General features: G+C 30.2%; 1 protein-coding gene and 1 long non-coding RNA gene across 2 annotated transcripts; both read left to right on the forward strand.

Moving 5' to 3' along the window:
- Positions 1–9233: 9233 nt before the first annotated feature.
- Positions 9234–14309, forward strand: LOC109806429 (putative UPF0481 protein At3g02645). The gene is made up of 2 exons (XM_020368824.3): positions 9234–10449; positions 13640–14309. The coding sequence occupies exons 1-2, from the start codon at positions 9336–9338 to the stop codon at positions 14236–14238; spliced, it is 1713 nt and encodes a 570-aa protein (XP_020224413.1). The 5' UTR covers positions 9234–9335; the 3' UTR covers positions 14239–14309.
- Positions 14310–17012: 2703 nt separating this feature from the next.
- LOC145952924 (uncharacterized) lies at positions 17013–20466 on the forward strand. The gene is made up of 2 exons (XR_014430419.1): positions 17013–19327; positions 20256–20466. It is a non-coding gene; the product is annotated as an uncharacterized LOC145952924 (long non-coding RNA).
- The last annotated feature ends 406 nt before the right edge of the window (positions 20467–20872 follow it).

The raw sequence follows: 20872 nt of genomic DNA on the forward strand, positions 1-20872 counted from the left end.
AAACTTACAACAGAATTTAGTTGGTTACATCTAACCTTACAAAAAATGGGTCTAGCCACTTAATTCAATGAGGGCAAAAATAAAACAAGAGGTGGAAGAGAAGATGGAAGAATTAAAGGAAAGACCCACGCTCAACACACTCCCAAGCACTAGGAATCCCTTTAACAACTCCAAGGATTGTCCTATGCGAGAATGAATTGAAACCTTTACTATTTTTCCCTAAAACGAGTTGTTTAGAGGACTCATGTCAGACGCCATTTAATTACACATCGAGCGCTAGTGTGTGTCTAGAGAGTAATGCTTTCTACCTTGAACCAAGCCAGACACCATTTTCTTTTTCAGCTTAGGAACTGCTCAATCTCAACACCAGCAGGTCTCAATCTAAGGAATCTTCAACACTAACATCTTCTACTCAATACCTACACAAAAAAAAGATATGTATCAAGGTATTGTTAGATGATTTTCAAGTTAGCTTTATATGAACAAAAAAATTAGATCAAAAGTGGACAAAAGGTGCAAAGTTAAATGAAAGAATTAACATTGCTCAAGAACTTGTAACCAAAAGTAAGTAAATATGAGCATTATCAAGGGGTCCACTTACTCCACTCAATAACTCATGTTCTACATCAAATTTCAACAATCCAATTATTGAAATAAAATTTTGATGGAACCCTTAGGAGAGGTTTGATTGATGTGGTTTCTCCTTCAAGCTTCTTGAATGGATATTTAACTTTTTTGGACTCCTTCAAGCTCCTTCAATGGATTCCATTGATGTTATAAGTCATTTCTAACACATAAGAAAATGTAGGATCTATCTTAGGTGACACCACACTCTTAACAATGATAAGTTTATTCAATTTGTCACCATACTCAAGAGAGGATAAAAGGGTGATAAGTTCATTAAGGTTCCTATATGGTAAAAGCTCAACCTTGTCCCTAATATCTATGTTAATGCCACTTTGAAATCTTGCAATGGTGGTTCTTTCTTCTTCCTTATATCCATTCCTTAGCATAAGCAACTCCATTTGTTGCCTATATTCCTCTATACTTTGATTTCTTTGTTGGAGTCTTTAGAGCTTGTCCATTAACTTTCTCTCATAATAGGGAGGAATGTGCCTTCTCCTTAAGGCACTTCTAAGTTCATTCTAATATTTAATGGAGGGCTTTCTCATAATTTGATTTTCTCTCACTAGGGAAATGCACCAATGCATGGCACTCCCTTGAAAGGCTAGGGTGACCAAAGGTATTTTCTTTTTTTCACTCACATTGTAGCAAATGAAGATTTGTTCCACCTTCATCTCCCAATCTAAATAATCTTCTACATTATCTTTATAATGTAAGGGAGGAAGGTCAACTTTTGGTAGACCTAAACATCAAGAAATAATAAAAGAAGCAAAATAAGCCCAATATTGAGTATCGAAAGACCTAAGGCCCATTAAGCCCAAAATAGGCCCAATAAAACCTATGGTCCAAAAACTCTATTCTACTAAGCCCAAAATACGAGGCCAAAAATATGACACCTAATAATATATGATAAGAGACTATATACAAGCATATTTATGGAAGGTATTGGGCTTTTAGTTAGTGACTCATAGCCCACGACGAGTCAAGGCCCACTAAACCAAAAATGGCCCAATCCTCCTAGGATCTTTATGAGTAACTCATTCCTCTTGGATCCTTCAATGTGTTACCTCTTATCCTCCTTGGCATGATTCCATCACCAAACCACTCCATTTCCTGCCCATAACATCCAACACAACTGAAATTTACCAAAACCCTCAATGGATACTACATGCAACCACTAAAATAGAATACTCATAATAATATTTTATTTAATATTATTTAATATTATATTTTATTAATTCAAATCAACATATAAAAATTTTTAAACTTGATTTATGTACTAAGAAATTTTAATTTAACAATTAAATTGTTAAAATTTAACGTAGAACATGAATTATTGAATGAAATAAGTCTAAATGAACTTATTTTTGAAATAAATGAATTTCTCCTCTATATGTATGCATGTGAGTGTGTATGTGTGTGTGTGTGTATATATATATATATATAGAGAGAGAGAGAGAGTGTTAGGAGTATGGGGTTAAAATTGGTACTATAGTATCATATATTGTACTCATTTCTATTAAAATTTGCAAGAAAATACCTTGTTTCGGACCCATCTTCATTAAACAGACCTGTTTGTGATTTTTTTATATTAATAATATTGAATAAAGTTGCCACCGCCTAGTTTATATACTATATTGGTCAATAATAAATTAAATAAAAAGGAGAAGTTTTAAAGAACATGGGATGATTAGGGTTTTCCGTAAACAACAATTCCGTACAAAAAAATGAGTATTTTTTAGTTTCCAGGAAATAACTCATAGTTAAATATATGATCCTCGAAACTTTTATGGGTAAGGGTTACTGTGATCAAGGCCTTTTTGTACTGAATGTATCTGAAATAACTAATGAAATTGCATCTCCTTCTACTTATATGATTGATTCTTACGATATGTGGCATGCTAAATTAGGACATGTAAATTCTACGTATGTTTTAAAATTGAAACGACTAGGTATGATTAACATGCATGATGAACAAATTGGTAAATGTGAAATATGTATTGAATCAAAGCTTATTAAGAAAACATGTCATTTTGTGTTTCGTGAATCTGAACCGCTTAGTTTAATTCATTCTTATCTTGTTGGTTTAAAACAAACCATGTCTAGAGGTGGTAAGAACTATTTTATGACTTTTATTGATGATTTTTCTAGATACACAAAAGTTTACTTGATTAGACATAAAGATGAGGCATTTGACATGTTTTTATCCTATAAAGCAGAAGTTGAAAATCAGTTGAATAAAATGATTAAAAGGATTACATCTGATGGGCTGGTTAATACATGTTATTTAATGACTATTGTGAAAAGGAAGGTATAATTCATGAGGTAACCCCACCTTATTATTCACCTGAATCCAATGGAGTATCCAAGAGGAAAAATAGAACCCTTAAAGAAATGGTGAATGCATTATTGATTAGTTCTTCTGCTCCTGATAATCTTTGGGGAGAAGCCTTATTAACTACATGTTTTCTACAAAATAGAATACCTCATAAAAGAACTGGTAAAACACCTTACGAGCTATGGAAAGGATATCATCCTAACTTAAAGTATTTGAGGGTGTGGGGGTGCCTTGCTAAAGTTTTGTTACCTGATCCTAAGAAAAGGAAAATAGGGTCTAAAACTTCTAATTGTATGTTTATTGGTTATGTTGAACGTAGTGCTGCCTATAGGTTTCTTGTCCTTAAAAGTAGTGTGATTGATTGTAATACGATAGTAGAAACTAAGAATGCTAAATTTTTTTAGGACATCTTTCCTTTGAAGTATGGTACTAGTTCTACTCAACCTTCATCTTTAGAAACCTCTAGTGAAACTATGTTTGAGGACTTAAGGAGAAGTAAAAGAAAAAGGAAAGAAACATCTTTTGGAAATGATTTCTATACCTACCTAGTTGAGGATGATCCTATAAGTTTCTCAGAAGCTATTAGTTCTTCAGATGCAAAATTTTGGAAAAAAGCTATAAGGATTGAAATTGATTCTATTAAAGGAAATAATACATGGACTAGAGTGGACTTAGCTAAAGGAGTAAAACCAATAGGTTGTAAGTGGATCTGTAAAATAAAGTACAACCCTAATAGGTCTATAGAAAAATATAAGGCTAGATTAGTATCTAAGGGATTTACTCAAAAATAGGATATAGATTTCTTTGATACCTTTGCTCCTGTTGCCAGGATTTCCTATATTCGAGTGTTAATAGCCTTAGCATCAATCCATAGGTTTGTGATACATCAAATGGATGTAAAAACTACATTCTTGAATGGTGAACTAGAAGAGGAAATTTATATGACTCAACCTGAAGGGTGTGTGGTCCCTGGTCAAGAGAATAAAGTGTGTAGACTCTTAAAATCCTTATATGGTTTAAAACAAGCACCAAAATAATGGCATGAAAAAATTGATCAAGTTTTACTTAATGATGGGTTTAGTTCCAGTAGTGTTGATAGATGTGTGTACGCCAAATTTATGAATAATGATTGTGTTATCATATGCTTATATGTGGATGACATGCTTATTTTTGGTACTTGTGATGATATAGTGTTCAAAACTAAATCTTTTCTTACTTCTAAGTTTGATATGAAAGACATGGGTGAGGCAAGTGTAATCTTGGGAGTTAAAGTTGTAAGGAAGGGTGATAGTATTTTACTATCCCAAGGGCATTATGTTGAAAGACTTCTTAAGAATTTTGATTATTATGACTGTAAGTCTGTGACTACCCCTTACGATGTTAACACTCAACTAAAACAAAATAAAGGAGATTTTCTTGCTCAATCTCGATATGCCCAAATTATAAGGAGCTTATTGCATTTAATGAACTTTTCCAGACCCGACATTGCATATGCAGTAAGTAGACTGAGTAGATATACCCATAGGCCCAATCAAGAACATTGGGAAGCACTTGCTAGACTCATGAGATACTTGAGAGGTACCATGGATTATGGTATGGATTTCCCGCTATACTAGAAGGGTACAGTGATGCTAATTGGATCTCTGATTTAGATGAGACAAAATCCACTAGTGACTATGTGTTTTGTGACACCCTATACCCCACATACATAATTATACAACAAATAGAGATAAATAAAAAAACCTTCACAAATAAAATCCGTCTCTAACCACATAAGGGTAAAGAGTTCACATTCATAAAACATAAATCTTAGTCTGATGTGGAAATTACAAAAGAATAAAATTAAGGTCCTCTAATCAATTTAACAAAAGTAACATTCTAAGTTAATCCTAACTAAGCCCCGATGTCACATGTCCTATCAGAGCACACCACACACTAAAACTTAAACCTCATCACCAACATCTTCATGTTGGTAATCACCTGCAACACAATAAAAATATGCAAGAGAAACAAGGGAGTGAGAAACATCTCACTCTGGTTCAGATGTAGAAATAAATGTTAGGCACACACATACATTCATAACAAATACCGCACTGGTTACACATAACCAAGCACAACTCTCAAGTTATAAATACATTAGAATAGATGCACATTCACTTATCATACAATAATTTCATGGACTCGACTCATAAATGCATGCATGTGGCGCCATACGGAAGTTACATATTTCTCATCACTGGTATGCTGCTACAGCAACATACCTGGGGGCACATTCATTTAGAATACAACACTGGTGACCAAAGGTACACCTAGAATACTCAATACATCTCTGGCGTGCGGCCTAAGCGGCACACCTGGAATAGATCATTTCATCACTGGTGACCCAAGGTACACCTAGAATAGCTCAATACATCATTGGCATGCGGCCTAAGCAGCACACCTAGAGTCATATATGCACATGATGCATGTCACACATTCACTATTTCATTGACTCAACATTTTACTTATTACGTGTCATCATATCTCACGTCACATTATCTCATAATATATCATATCACAGATCATATGTTCACTTTTCACATTTTCACGTCATATTCACATAGTCTCGTACAAATAACTTTTTGTAGTCATATACATCAAAATAGCACATAAACCATACCAAGAAATTATCCAACATCATACCCATTCAATTCACAATTCATAATATATGAAGCATAAAGGCCATAGGTTCAATTTCATGATTTCACGCATTTTCTACAACCAACCAGTTAATATAATATTTTAATTCTTCAAAACACTTTAAATATTATTCAAAATATGAATCCATCATCAATTTTACATATAATTCCTCGAAATTCATGCAAAGATCATATCCCTAATTTCATTTCATAGGATTTCTCACAAGAACCCATAGAGCACTCTAATTTATATCAAAACTTGTCTATTTTTGAAATTAAACACATATTCACACATCACATTCAACAAGGAACGTAACAGAAAACTCATACATCAAAACAGAAAATATTCATATTTTACTTGTTCCTAGAAGCATGCATCAGGCAAGGGATTGGGGGCCAATCCAACTACCCAACATATATTCTCACACCCCCGAGTTAGGTTTCTCACTCCCCACTTACCTGGATAAGCAGAAGATGAAGCTAGAGCAGAATCTGTTTAATCTTCTTCTCTTGGTTCTCTTTGGTCTTTAGAGAGCGTGTCAAGGAGCAGGGCCTGAGTATGCTATTTATAGACGTCAGAAGTGGCCAGAACGACCCTCTTCGAATCAAGAAAAGCCCGTTCTAGATTCATTCATTGTGTTAAATTTGCATCTAGAACGGCCCGTTCTTAAACCAGAACGACCTGTTCTAGAGTTGAGTTTTAACTCATAATGGCCATGTTTGGAACGGCTCGTTCCCAACTAGGGTTTTAGACCTTTTTGGTAGTTTGAAACACCCCGTTCCAGTTTAGGGAACGACCCATTCCATTTTGGGAACAGTTCGTTCCGTTTTGGGAACAACCAGTTCCAATCTAGGGTTTATATGCCTTTTTAGTAGTTTAGAACGACCCATTCTAGGCTACTAAATCACCTTTTTTGGGCTTTGAGCCTTCATATAATTTGTAAAAATCGGGGTGTTACATGTTTACACTTGGTGGTGGTGTAATTGCATGGAGATCAGTCAGTCAATCTATTATTGCTAGATCAACCATGGAGTCAGAGTTTGTAGCTCTAGAGATGACTGGTACTAAGGCTGATTGGTTGAGAAAGTTCTTGGTAAACATTCCTCTAGGAATGAAACCAACCCCATCAATATCAATACATTATGACAGCCAATCGGCAATAGCCATAACTAAGAATAAATCTTACAATGGGAAGAATAGACATATACAATTGCTAGATCAACCATGGAGTCAGAGTTTGTAGCTCTAGAGATGACTGGTACTAAGGTTGATTGGTTGAGAAAGTTCTTGGTAAACATTCCTCTAGGAATGAAACCAACCCCATCAATATCAGTACATTATGACAGCCAATCGGCAATAGCCATAACTAAGAATAAATCTTACAATGGGAAGAATAGACATATACAATTGAGGCATAATATAGTAAAGCAACTGCTGAAGGATGGGACGATTTCCATCAATTATGTGAAGTCAAAAGGAAACTTGGCAGATCCTCTAACAAAACCCCTAGGAAGAAAAATGATTTATGAAACGTCAAGAGGAATGGGATTAAAGCCAATTGAAAACAAACAAGTGATGGTAACCTAACCTTTGTGATTGGAGATCCCATGAATAAGGTTCATATGGGTAAGAACAAGTCACTTGTTAGTTTTGCTAGCACTAAATTTCTTAAATCTTTGTCCTTTCCTAAAATATGAGAAAGTGTTAGAGCTGCATTACTGAAAGGGTAAGTTTTATTGTTAAGCTTTATGATGAGAAAGCTTGACACATTATAAAACTTTTAATGATTTTCATATCCCTTATGGGTGGTGTATGATTTGCAGCATGCACTTGATAAAATCACCTATATGAGTGTCAAGTGGGGCTGTTTGCGTGAGATCTTGGCGAGATCTCTAGAGCACTCAAGAATATCGGGCACGTGCATGGCCTAGTGGCGCAAAACAACGATAACGACAAGAATTGTGAGGGTGTAATATGATTGATAAAGCCACTAATATACATCAAGTGTTTTGGTTCACATAGCTTGCTACATGAATCTCACTATATGTTAAGTATTATTAATCTAGGTCTGGTTCATATAGCTTGCTACACTAGGTCTAACATATTACAGCCAATATGAGAACTCAATTTCTTTTTCTTTATCTCTCATTCTAATGTAATCAAAATATAGTATTTTTTCTTTTGAAATATGTGGGGGTTGTTGGGCATACATATGCATAATATTTCAAAAGAACAAGTCCCACATTGCTTGAACAATTCAAGTGTTAAGCCTTTATGTATCAAAGTGCTCCTAACACTTCCAAAGGGGCAAGCAAAGGGTGGTGGGCTCGCGCATGAGAATGGGTCTTGTGAGCCCATTGTAGTTCAAATCTGTCAATTTGCCCCCCTTGCGCGTGCAAAAATGGGATTCGAAAATATTTTTATTTTTTATTACATTAAATTGTTTTAATTAATTAAGGCAAACCTTATCCGAAAATGACTGTTTTTCATGTTTGAAATTAAGAGTTGATTCGGCCCTTAAAAATCGCATCTGACGTTACAGGATCTATTATTTTATTCTTTAAACGATCATATTCGGATTAATTTTATCCCTTAATTTTTAGATGGTTTACGTGGATTTATGAGCTTTCGAAACTTTATAAATAGAGGCCTTGGGTACACTGTTTTACCATTCGAAAAAACTTTTCTCTCCTCATTCTCTAAGTTCTCATTTTATCACTTGTCGGTTCTACTCCTCAAAACCTTGAGACGACCCTGTTGTATCTTGGGAGGCTTATGTGTATCTCGCAGATAAATCCTTAAAGTCAATACCATCACTCGTCTAAGGGAGATTTAACTAACGTGTTTGTTTAGTGTTTTAGGTTACTCATTGATGCGTCCGCCATATTTAATGCTAACAATATATATAGAGTGTGTTAGGAGTATGAAGTTAAAATTGGTACTATAGTATCATATTGAACTCATATTTATTAAAATTTGCAAGAAAATACCTTGTTTCTAACCCATTTTCATTAAACAGACTTGTTTGTGATTTTTTTATATTAATAATATTGAATAAAATTGTCACTGCCTAGTTTATATACTATATATGTCAATAATAAATTAAAGAAAAAAAAGTTTTAAAGAACATGGGATTATTAGGGTTTTCTATAAACAACAATTTCGTACAAAAGCAGGAATATTTTTCTCAGTGACGAAACATCAATAAAAGAATTTAGGAATACTAAATTAATTTTTTTACATATAAATTAAATTTTTTATTAATTAAAAAAATAACAAAAATTTTTATTTTTTCTACTCAAAATAAACATGCATGATAATAAAATAAAATAAAAATATTATCATTCACTGGTCATTTCATAAAATAATCATAAAATAAATAAATATAATATTTGCTTCTCCTTGTCCCTTAAAAGGTCGGCTACTGATTTTTCTGTTTCCTGGAAACAAGTCACGGTTAACAATACAACTTTTTTTCTTTTGTCTTATTGCTTTCATTTGAGAGGCCACAATTCGTCAATGATCTTTAGTACGAAGCAGCATAGCTCGTTCCTTCCATTATTACTTTCTCTCTTTTTATAAATAGAACTCATTGCCGACACTTAATTAGCACATAGTGAACTATTACACCTTCTTCAACAGTTCATCAAAACCTAAACCTCTCTTTCCTCAAACAACACTTTCTCTTTCCACCATGGCTCTAAACAATTCATCATCACTCATAGAACTCCCCACTAACCTCTCCCACGACCACGAATGGGTCATAAACATTAGCCGTTCCCTCGAAGAAACCTTGCTTGAAAACAACAACGATGATGATGAACTCACTCTAGCCACAATATTCAACGTGCCCAATTCCTTAAGATCCTCGAAACCCGTGTCATACACGCCACAAATGGTGTCTATTGGCCCCTACCACCACCGAAGGCTCGAAGTCGTTGAAATGGAACAACACAAACTAGCCGCAGCCAGGTGGGTCCAAAAAGTGTTGAAAAATAAACACAATAAACCAATGGGTTTCCATGAACTCGTGGCTCGTGTTGCAGAACACGACATTCGTATACGAAGTTGTTACCACCGCTACTTGGATTTTGATCGAGAAAAGCTTGCATGGATGTTCACCATCGATGTGAGTTTCTTGTATCAATATCTAAGAACGTGTCCTAGTAAAACGAAATTACCCTCGTTGGAGAACATGGGTTACCTCATGGAATGGGCGAGGAAAAAGATTTGGCACAACGCGGTTCTTAGAGACATCATCATGATGGAAAACCAGGTTCCTTTGTTTTTGCTTAAAGAAATTCATGGTTTTTTGTGTGAAGAAGAAGACGACAACAATAGTGACAAATTATTAGCGTCCATGTTGATGGGTTTGTGCAAACGCCTTGCACCTATCAAGCACTTAAACGACAAATGTTTTGAAGAAGAGTGTTTCACGAGGACCCATTTGCTCGAGCTTTTGTATTACACCGTTGCACCCAATTGGACAACGTTTCCAATAGAGGGTAATTCTAAGAACCAAGAGAATAATAATAATAATCATAATCATAATAATAATAATGCAAAGCAGGTGGATGAAAATAAAATGTATGGTTGCATGGGATTGATATTTAATTTCCTATGGTGTGTCACCTGTGCACCCGTACACATTCTTGTTAAAATTTTCAAATCAAATATCATTCTTGGATTGATCAAAGTGCCGGTGAAAATCGTTGCTTACTTTCTAGAACTTCGTGATAAAAGTGGTGCTGTAAAGAAATTCGTTTCTTCCATGCATGACGTGGTTGAGGAAGCAGAGAAAAGTTCAGGTTAGTACAAATTAAATACAGTTAGTATTCTTAATTTATTTTTGACATTTTTTAATTTTTAATTGATAATAAAATAAGAAATGAAATCGTGCTACTTTCGTTTTTTCATTTGTTATATTTGAAGGAAAAAAATATTTATAGTTTTTAGTCAATTTAAAATAAAAGGAAAAAATAATTAGTCTTCTCTAGGTTATATATTTTTGCTAGAATTGAGATAAATAATATTTTATAAAATATAATAAAAAAATAATAAATGAGAGAATTAACAGAAATTACTAAAGAGTAAATTACAAATAAGTTAGTAGAATTAAATGATTTTTTTTCTTAATCCATATAATCTTAAATGACTAACATAAAAAAAATTAATTTATAATTTTAATCCTTTACCTTATATTATAGATTCATTTTGATATTTTATGTTAAAATTTTCATTTTAATCCTTTAAATATTATACTTTGGATTGATTTGGTCCTTTTCAAAATTAAATCATTTTTAATTTTTGTGAAATGATTTAAATCAATTTTTATTAATTCAATATGTGAAACTTATAACAATAGATTCACTTATATCAAAATTATGAAATTCAATTATTATTTCAATAAAAAAAGTTATAAACATAGTGAGAATTGACCTAAAATATACCTCATAAGAAACAATAAAATTATATTTTTGAATTTTTCAATTATTTTTTGGACTTGTGTTTATGGAATTTTTATCATGTTTACTAAAAATTATTGAATTCAATAATTTTCATATAAATGAATCTAATGAGATAAGTTTAAAACATCAATAAGTTAAAAATAAATTTAAGATTGTGTCTCAAAATTATAAATAACCATTTTTTAAAATGATTATATCAACCCAAATTTAGGAGATAAAATGTCAAAATAAATATTTTGAAAAGATAAAAGATCAAAGTGAATTTTATAAATAAAATAAATAGAAAAAGTATAATTTAGAAAAAGAAACACAAAGAGGAAAAACGTCATAATTTTCCTATTTAAAACTTGAGAATTAATATTTATACAAATTTATGTATGTTTTGCCAATGTAGATTAATCTTTACTTATTGGTTTTGGAACACTATGTGAAAAATGTTTATGGATAAAAAAAAATAAAAATAAATAATAAATTAATAGTGTAGAAAACTATATTTTAATTAAATTCAACATGATTGTGTTAGGGACGAATTCATGGCTATAGGAGTGGAGATAGTTGCCCCCACTAAAATTTTACTCTTTTTTCAATTATATATATATATATATATATATTATTTTCTTTTTATAACATACACACATACACACACACACACACTGACACACATATATATATATATATATATATATATATATATATATATATATAAATATATATTTTAATTTATGGCCAAAAATATTGTTAAATAATGACACACGTACATGTTATAAAGATATAATATATGTTACTAAAAATTATTTTTACATATACTATAGATACAATATATGTTGATATATCGTTAAAAAGTATAAATATATAGACTATAGTGACACATTTTGTATATGACTATATGTAGCATTTATTGTAATATTTGTTTTTTATATCTCCTTCAAATTTTTTATTATATCTAATATGTTAAAATATATGAATATTTTATTCTATTGTGTAATTTCTTTCACTTTATGATAAAATTGTCTTTATTTTTCTAATATTATAATATACTTTATTTTTTGACTAAAAGGTTTATTACTTTTTTATTCATTAAAGATATCATAATTTAGTTTACAAATATAGGATATATTTCAATTTTCATTTTAAATATTTTTAACCCTCTTAATCTTGTATATGTACATTGTGTTTTGGTAGGAGAGGATCTAAATTAAGAGGAATTAGAGTAATTACCACACAAAGTTTTTTTTTTTTTTTTTATAACTTAAACATATTTAATAAAAAAATAAATATACTCTTATAAAAAAAAATAGGCATTGTTCTCATAAAATATTTTTGTTTTAAATAACTAGAAATTTAGAAGAGATACAAAAGAAAACAAATAGTAATTATATTATTTTTATCTTAATAATTTATACTATTTTGTTCCTCTAATATTGAATAAGTTAATAAAAATAATAAAGTCATACTTAAATATAATATCAAACCAAAAAAAGAAAAAAGAGAAATTGTCACTCTTTTTTTATAAGAAAAATTTAATTTATAAAAAATAGGTATAATGATTATTTATCTCAAAAACATATTTTTCTCTAAAAAATTTATTATACTTTTAAATAAAAAAGTTTTATAAAATATTTTATTAACCCTAATTAACAAATTTTCTAGAAGTGAAATAAAAATAAGTCAAATAATCTATTAAAGATATATAGTTTGGATTGTTTAATGTTTGACCCGTTTAATAAAAATATCATTTTTTAAATGTCTTTTTAATTAAAAAGACCATGCTTCAAGTTTTTTTTTTAAAATACTTTATAGTTCAATCTATTTAAAATATAAAATAATATTATATATTACATAATATTAATTTGTAATTAATAATTATATTTATTATATATAATTCTTTTTAATAATATATTTAATATTGAGGCTTACAAATCCATTGGCCTACTTCCGTATAAAATGACCACCTAAATTAAGTCAAACTTTTAAATAGATTAACTTTTAAAAAAAAAAATTATAGTAAATAAATAAGTCAATCTTAGACTAAACTTAGACTTATCAAAACCTAACCTATCTTCACTTATCTTATCAAAGCCTAATCTATCTCCACTTATTTCCATCCCCTAATTGTATAGTAGGACGTAGATATAATGAACTAAAAATTAATTATGTGTGTAGTTTCTGCCTTATGTAAAAATTCTACAAACCATAATAACGTAATAGAAAAAAATATATATAAGAGAAATTCGTTTACTTATGAAAAAGTCTATTTAGAATAATTTTATATTTTATATCAAATTTTAATAATTCAATTATTAAATGTAAAATTTTTTAATGTATAAATTAAGTTAATAAATTTAAAAAAAATTAATATTTTATTTTATTAATTTAAATTAATAAATAATTATAAAATTATTTTATTATACATAAATTTATTGTAAATGAATCCTTCTTCTATATAATTATGAATAATATTATAAAAAATGTTGTATGAAAGTGTGATCTGAAAAATACATATAGTTCTAATGTAGAAAACTTTGTTCAGATCATGCAGAGGGCAGTGACGAAAGTCCGTTAGTGGAAGAACTAGCAATCCCAAGCGTGGAAGAGCTTTCAAAAACCGGCGTCGTATTTCGGCCCACCAAGGGCGGCATAAACGCCGTCAGGTTTGACAAATCCTCCGCAACGCTCCACCTGCCCGTGATCCACGTGACCGACAGCAGCGACGTGGTTTTGCGGAACCTGGTGGCGTACGAGGCGTGCATCGCGCCGGAGGGAATGATTCTGGCACGGTACACGGAGCTGATGAACGGCATAATCGACACGGAAGAGGACGTGAAGATTCTGAGGGAAAGCGGAGTGTTACTGAACCACCTGAAGAGCGACAAGGAGGTGGCGTCGTTGTGGAACGGAATGACAACGTCGGTGAAGGTCACCAAGGTTCCCATCGTCGACAAGGTCATCGAAGACGTTAATGCTTACTATTCCGCCAGCTGGAAGGTTAAGGTGAAGCACAGCATGAAGAAGTACGTGTACGCTTCCTGGCCATGTCTCACGTTTCTCGCTGCCAACATTCTTTTGTTCTTGTCGGTCGTCGAAACTGTTTGTACCATGTATGGCTGCTCCAAATTGGTGCGTGTCTAGTTATTAGTTAATCACTATTCATTATGTTGGTCCCAAGAATAGTCATGATTCAAAATAATGATTATTTTTTCTCCGATCATATACTTACATAAAATAAATAGAAATAGTTGTTAGTGAAAATATTACATTAAACACATTTGATACATTATAACCATCTTAATTTATTACTTTCAGATATGTTGTTAATAATTTAAAGGATTAAAATAAGATTTTAAAAATTACTTAAAAATAATAGTTTTAAATCTAAAAGACTAAAAATGAATTTATCATAAATTGGAAATATTAAAAATATATTTAAACTTTTATTATATTTCATACTTTTTTTTCTATTTTCTATCTTATTTTTTCCTAGTGCTAAATTTTATCTTACAATTTATTATACTTTTAAGAAATTTAGCATTCAATTAAAAGTGGTATAACAAACTTTTTTGCTATGCTTGGTTGTAGATAAAAAATAGATTATATACCGTTCAGCAGTCTATTATCTAACTTATATCACGTATTAGGCTCATAATAGGCCAGGCAATTTTAAAAAACAAACATGCCAATACTTTTATCAAAAAGTTATTTAATTAAAGGGTCTTAGATTATTAAAAGTATTTTAGACCTAATTAAGAAGACAACTTATTTAAACAATTACAACTTATTTCATGCTTTGAGACAAACATATGTTTACCTCGTTAAATATCAAGTATGTTTACGTACATGCCTATAAACTTATGGTAGGAAGTAAGATAAATTTATACTTTATTTAGAACATCTTTAATGGAGGTTGCTTAAGATATATCTTAGAGATAAGCAACGATACTTATAAAATATTGTTATTAGACTGATCTAACGTGACAAGGAAAGTAAATTTTTTTGGAGATAATTATTTAAAAATAGGGTTTCTTCTCAATAGATTATTATTTAATTAATTTATTTAGAGATAAGCCAGTCTTATATAATTTTTTAATAAGAAATAAACTTTTAAACAAGCTGGTTAACATGCCAAGTCAGGTTGATATTAATTAAGAATGTTGCTATTTTTTATTTTATTTTTATGAAAACGATATATAAGTATTAAACGAATCAGATAGTTATTTGTCAAAAAAGATAAGTGTTGATTTGAATAACTATGTAAATAAAAGGCTTAATGCGTATTTAATCTCTTAAATTTGGACAAGTTTGTTCAGTCATGCAAATTTAAGAAAAAAATTATTTTCTTGAAAAAATAAATATAACTGTTTTAGTTTCTTAGACAACTGCAACATCAATGACAGATAAATTGAGTCATTAGTAGTGTAGCAGATTCATTAATAGTGTTAGGGAAAATTGACTGAAAATATATATTTATATTTTAAGCACAAATAAAAATTAGCTACTTAGTCTTTGTAGCAATTGGTGCAATTACTTTTTAACATTATCTAGCATTTCATTTTAATTAATTATCATATGAATTGAGTTGGAGTGTTTTGAAAAAAGATTATATATATATATATATATATATATATATATATATATATATATATATATATATAAGAGGTCTTCGAAATAACAATTTTTTATTATTTTAGAAAAATATTTTACCCTTTGACAAGACTTTCATGATATAATCAAAGTACAAAACAGATTCAAAATGATTATTTCTAACAATCTTAAATTATTGTAATATATTTAAGAAAAGTTTCAAAATAAACTTATGATTATTATCATTTAAAAATATTTAACTTTAATTAAATAATAATATATGTTAAAGTACATTAAAAATATGTAAATATGTATTTAAAATAACTTGTTGCAGATAAAAACTAATATATGTTAAAGGGATTATTCAACGGTCTTATTGCCACTAATAAAATAATTATTTTTAATAAAGTTCGCATATTTAATTAATTCAATTTAATGTAACATGAAAAAATTAGTTAATTAATTTGTCACGGAGGAAAACATTCGATTAATTTAATTAAATATTTTTTCAAAATATTTTATTTACCAATATATGAATAAATTGATAGATGTCATGAAACAAACGTGTATAAGGTGAATCACCCATGCATGGCATTACAACCCCATGACAACCCCTATATTTTTGGAAGAGTTCTACCACGTGAAATAGACTAATAAATGGACTTTCAAATTTTTACGCGCGCCGTCTACCAATCTTAAATAATGTGAGGAATTTTGGTAGGAATAATTAAGTGTAAGATAATTATATGTCTCCTGTGAAGAACTAATAAATAAATAGTTAAATAATTAGAGATTAAATCATAAATGAATTTAATAGATTAATTTTGAGAATAATAGTTATTTGATGGGAATAATGAACTTTAGGAATTATAAATATCTACTAATGTGAAACAAAGTTCACACCCCGATAAAAAGTATTATTTCAAATCTTATAGTTATTATGAAAGATAGATAAAGTAGAAAAAAAAGTCAAAGGGAGTGAAATTTTGGTTCTCTTCTCAAAAAGACCAAAATACTCTATAGATCAAAAGAGATTTCTATTATGGAGAAAAATCAAAGTACTCTATAGATCAAAAAAGATTTCCATTATGGAAAAAGGTACATACTATTTCTTATTATTTTGTGAATCATGAATTTCAAAGATCCTTTTAATTTTCTATAATTGATGTATTAGAAAATCATAAAACTTTCATTAAGTACATAAAGAGAATCTAATTTAAAAGACTAGTTTATTAGGTGAGAGTGTCTTAAAATTTAAGTATAACATTGAACTTCATTTTTTATTCAATATGAAACTCCTAAGACTTAAGACTAATATTGTCATTCTCTTTAAGGATGGATATCTATAACCACTTTCATTCTAATGATATTGACTTGGTGATAGATTTTTAATTTTTGACAGTTTCACATACCTATCAGTATTTAATTTGCATCTTAACTCAGCCTATAGTTAACCTTTTTTATAGCTCAACACTCAACGAAAGCACCACTTGTTAGAAGTTAAACACATCAAAAATGTCCAACTCAAAAGATTAGTTTATTTGATTTCAAAATTTAAGTACTACAATTGAAGTATATTTTCTACTCAATGTAAGCTTATAAACAAATTACTGTACATAACAAGTTCTATAATGGTATGAAAATCTTGACACTGATTTCTCTTAAAAATAAAATTAAAATAAACAACTAAAAAACAAAAGAAATGTTACCTTACCTAGCCTAACATGATATGTGTTGGATTTGAGAAATTATTATGTAGCTCGGGATTATAAAATACCTATGATTTCAACTAATTACTATGTGACATGTATTTAAGTTTTTTAATTTATGAGAAAAAATAATTATACTTGATTAAATACTTTGTAGAAATTAATATCATTTATATTTTTGGTGCTAGCAAAAAATATAATAATATTTCACAAACAAAAATTATTTATTTATTTAATATAATTAAATTCTCTAATTTAATAATCAAATATTAAAATAATTTATAATAGATATTAGAACACTCGTTTGTATGTGACCCGTAGATTTAATACTAAGTTGGTAATATATTAAGAAAATTAATATATTAATTAAGGTAGATATTTAACAATACTCCTTAACACCCAGATAACATGAAGTAATATTTTATTTTTAAGAACCAATAGAAGAATAATAGAAATAATTTTCTTCTATCATATAGCTTAGCTTACCTTTAGAGTATGATTTTTTTTTTGTCAAACTCTATTAAGTTAACATATTCTTAAGAAACCCATTTCTTTTTTTATTTAATATTCTTGGCTAGGATATAATTTTATTCTAGAGCCAAACTCATTACCTAGAGTTGATAAATTTTTTCTTGATCAATCATTAATTCTACAAGCATTTAATTATATCTAATTTTTATTCAACTAGTACCTTAAGGTATTAGGTGTCCAAAATTAAGATATAATAAACAACTTATTAATTACTATGATAATCTCATATCAAAGAAAACTATTTAATTTCTCCTTGAGAATTTTCTATTGACAATCTAAGACAATATGAATCATTAAAAATTCTCGATTGAGTCAGTTCAAATGATCATATTCACTTATGCATCATCTATATATGTAATTAATAAATGAGATATATTAAACTTTATCTAATAATAACATTTACATATATATTGGTTTATCCAAATCATTGTTATCCTATTTACAACAATCATATTACTAAAAACAATTTATATTAAAATAATAAAAGACCTTATTTTTTTATTATAATAATCTCTATCATGATAACATGATAACATGTATATAATTTTAATCAAAAACTTTATTAAATAAGATAAATTCATTACATGATAAATTGGATCTTGGACAAAGTCTATTATTCTCCAACATTTGTTTCTTGCCTGTGCTTTTTATGAGAGAATGTGAGAAGTAGATACTGTAACACCCCAATTTTTTATAAAGAGTATTTTTGTATTAATGGCATTTTCGTAATTAGTAATGGTATTTTCGTAATTTTAATAAAGGAATGAGGGTATTTTTGTAAACTTATTATAAATGGCATTCTCGTAATTTTGTTAAAGTTTTTGGGGTATTTTTGGTTTCTGGAACGGGCCGTTCCAAATGTGGAACGGGCCGTTCCAAATGATAAAATTGTGTATTTTTGGGACGTCCAGAACGGGCCCAGAACGGGCCGTTCTCCTTTGGAGAACGGGGCGTTCTCCTTGCAGAACGGGCCGTTCCAGAAGGAGAACGGGGCGTTCTCCTTGCAGAACGGGCCGTTCCAGAAGGAGAATGGGGCGTTCTGCTGGGTTTTGGAACGGGCCGTTCTGATTTCAGAACGGGCCGTTCCAGTTGAAAATTTTGCGTAGATTTGAAGGGTCCAGAACGGGCGTTCCACTTTTCGGAACGGCCGTTCCGGATAGGTCCGCGAAAATGCCTATAAAAAGGCCCCTCCTCCCTCTCAAATCCTCACACCTCTCATCTTCTCTCCCTTCTCTCTTTTCTTTCTCTCTCTACTTCCTGCTGTTGATGGAAGGAGCTTAGGGGGTGGAGGTTCTACCCTAGTTCCGGTCCCGATTTAAGGAGAGAAAGTTCTGCCCGAATTTTGACTACCGTTTAAGGAAAAAGAAGAGGAGGTTCTGCTCAAGTTACTATTCATCCAGGTACGGGGGAAAAGGGGATTATTTATATGTAGAGTACATGAGGGAATTGGGTAGAGGAAGAATTTCTTAAGATTATGATTTTATAATTATTTTATTTGAAGAATCATTAGTTCTATTGAAATTATGTGATGAGGTTTATAGATATGCCAAATTGTAGGAATAATGATCTGGGAAGAAAGAAGAAATCATAAATGCTGTGAACTAGAATTTGGAATAATTATGAGTTTCACTGTTATATTAAATTGATTATCTTATTGATTATTATAATTTATGAATATTATTGCTATATTACCCGTTAAGAATGAATGATCTTGATGTGAATTGCTTGAAGGGTGTGTAAACCCTCATTTTGTTGGGCTTATCTGTTGTGTATGTGATGTGTATGTGATGTGGAATTATGTACGTGATGTGAATTTGAGTTATGAAATGAGAAGTGTGGAATGTGATTGAGATGTGAATGAGATGTGATTATGGTACTGATGACCAGGGGTGAGCACGGCCCTAAGCTGATGGGTAGCGTGACCTTGGCACAGTGTTATGTCAGGGGTGAGCACGGCCCTAGGCTACTAAAAAGGGTAGCGTGACCTTGGCACAGTGTTATGTCAGGGGTGAGCACGGCCCTAGGCTGGAAAAAAGGGTAGCGTGACCTTGACATAGTGAAATTTGTGTGGATTATGAATGAATTGTAATGTTCAAGTGGATTGTGATGGATTGATGTAATTGTGAATTGAGGTGTGAAAATGATGAATGGTTGATAAATTATGATACACACACATATATATATATATATATATATATATATATAGATAAATGCTTATGAATATTTTATTAAATAATGAGTTATTATGAGATTATATTGTGATGTGTTTGTATGTACTTTGCATATAGATATTTTCTTTTCTCACCGTATAAACTGTGGATATTTTAGGAGAAGAAGATCCAGCTACGAATGGCTTCTAGGATGCCAACAGTTAAAATTCTGGGAATGCTCTGATAGTGTGACATCGGGGCAGAGGATTTCTAGGATGAAATATTTATGTGTATTTGGCACTGTAATATTGTTTTGAAAACAATTTGTAAAACTCTCGTGTTTTATGTTTTATATCTCTATTAATGTGATTGTCGAATTTTTATGTGAACCCTTTTACCAACTTAGAAAATTTAACTTTCTTAAATGTATTATAATTTTTTTTTTATATATGTGTTGGGGTAGTAAGGGTGTCACAGATACTGAAATCAGTGAAGTGCGATATTAGTGAATGATGTGTAGTACGGTTAAATTTGAAATTTATACAATCAACGTGTTTTTGAAATATATCACAAGACAGCTGGTATGACTCTCTCTATAGTTCTATTATTTATGATAGCATATACTTTTTTTTAAGTTAAAATTTATTAAAAATTACAAAATGACTAATTTATTAAATATCATTTAAGTCCAGTGTTAATTATTGAAATCGAATAAGTAATTGAATTGATCAAAGCAGTGGATTAGTGGTTTACTGGTCGAACCTATAGGTCATTGTAGGTTGTAGCAGGATTATA

This window comes from Cajanus cajan, chromosome 10 (genome assembly GCF_000230855.2).
Source record: "Cajanus cajan strain Asha chromosome 10, NIPB_CcT2T_4, whole genome shotgun sequence".
Lineage (NCBI taxonomy): Eukaryota > Viridiplantae > Streptophyta > Magnoliopsida > Fabales > Fabaceae > Cajanus > Cajanus cajan.

Coding starts and splice junctions, on each gene's coding strand:
- LOC109806429 (XM_020368824.3), top strand. CDS start 9,336: ATGGCTCTAAACAATTCATCATCACTCATAGAACTCCCCACTAACCTC. Junction 10,450..13,639: donor GGAAGCAGAGAAAAGTTCAG/GTTAGTACAAAT, acceptor AACTTTGTTCAG/ATCATGCAGAGGGCAGTGAC.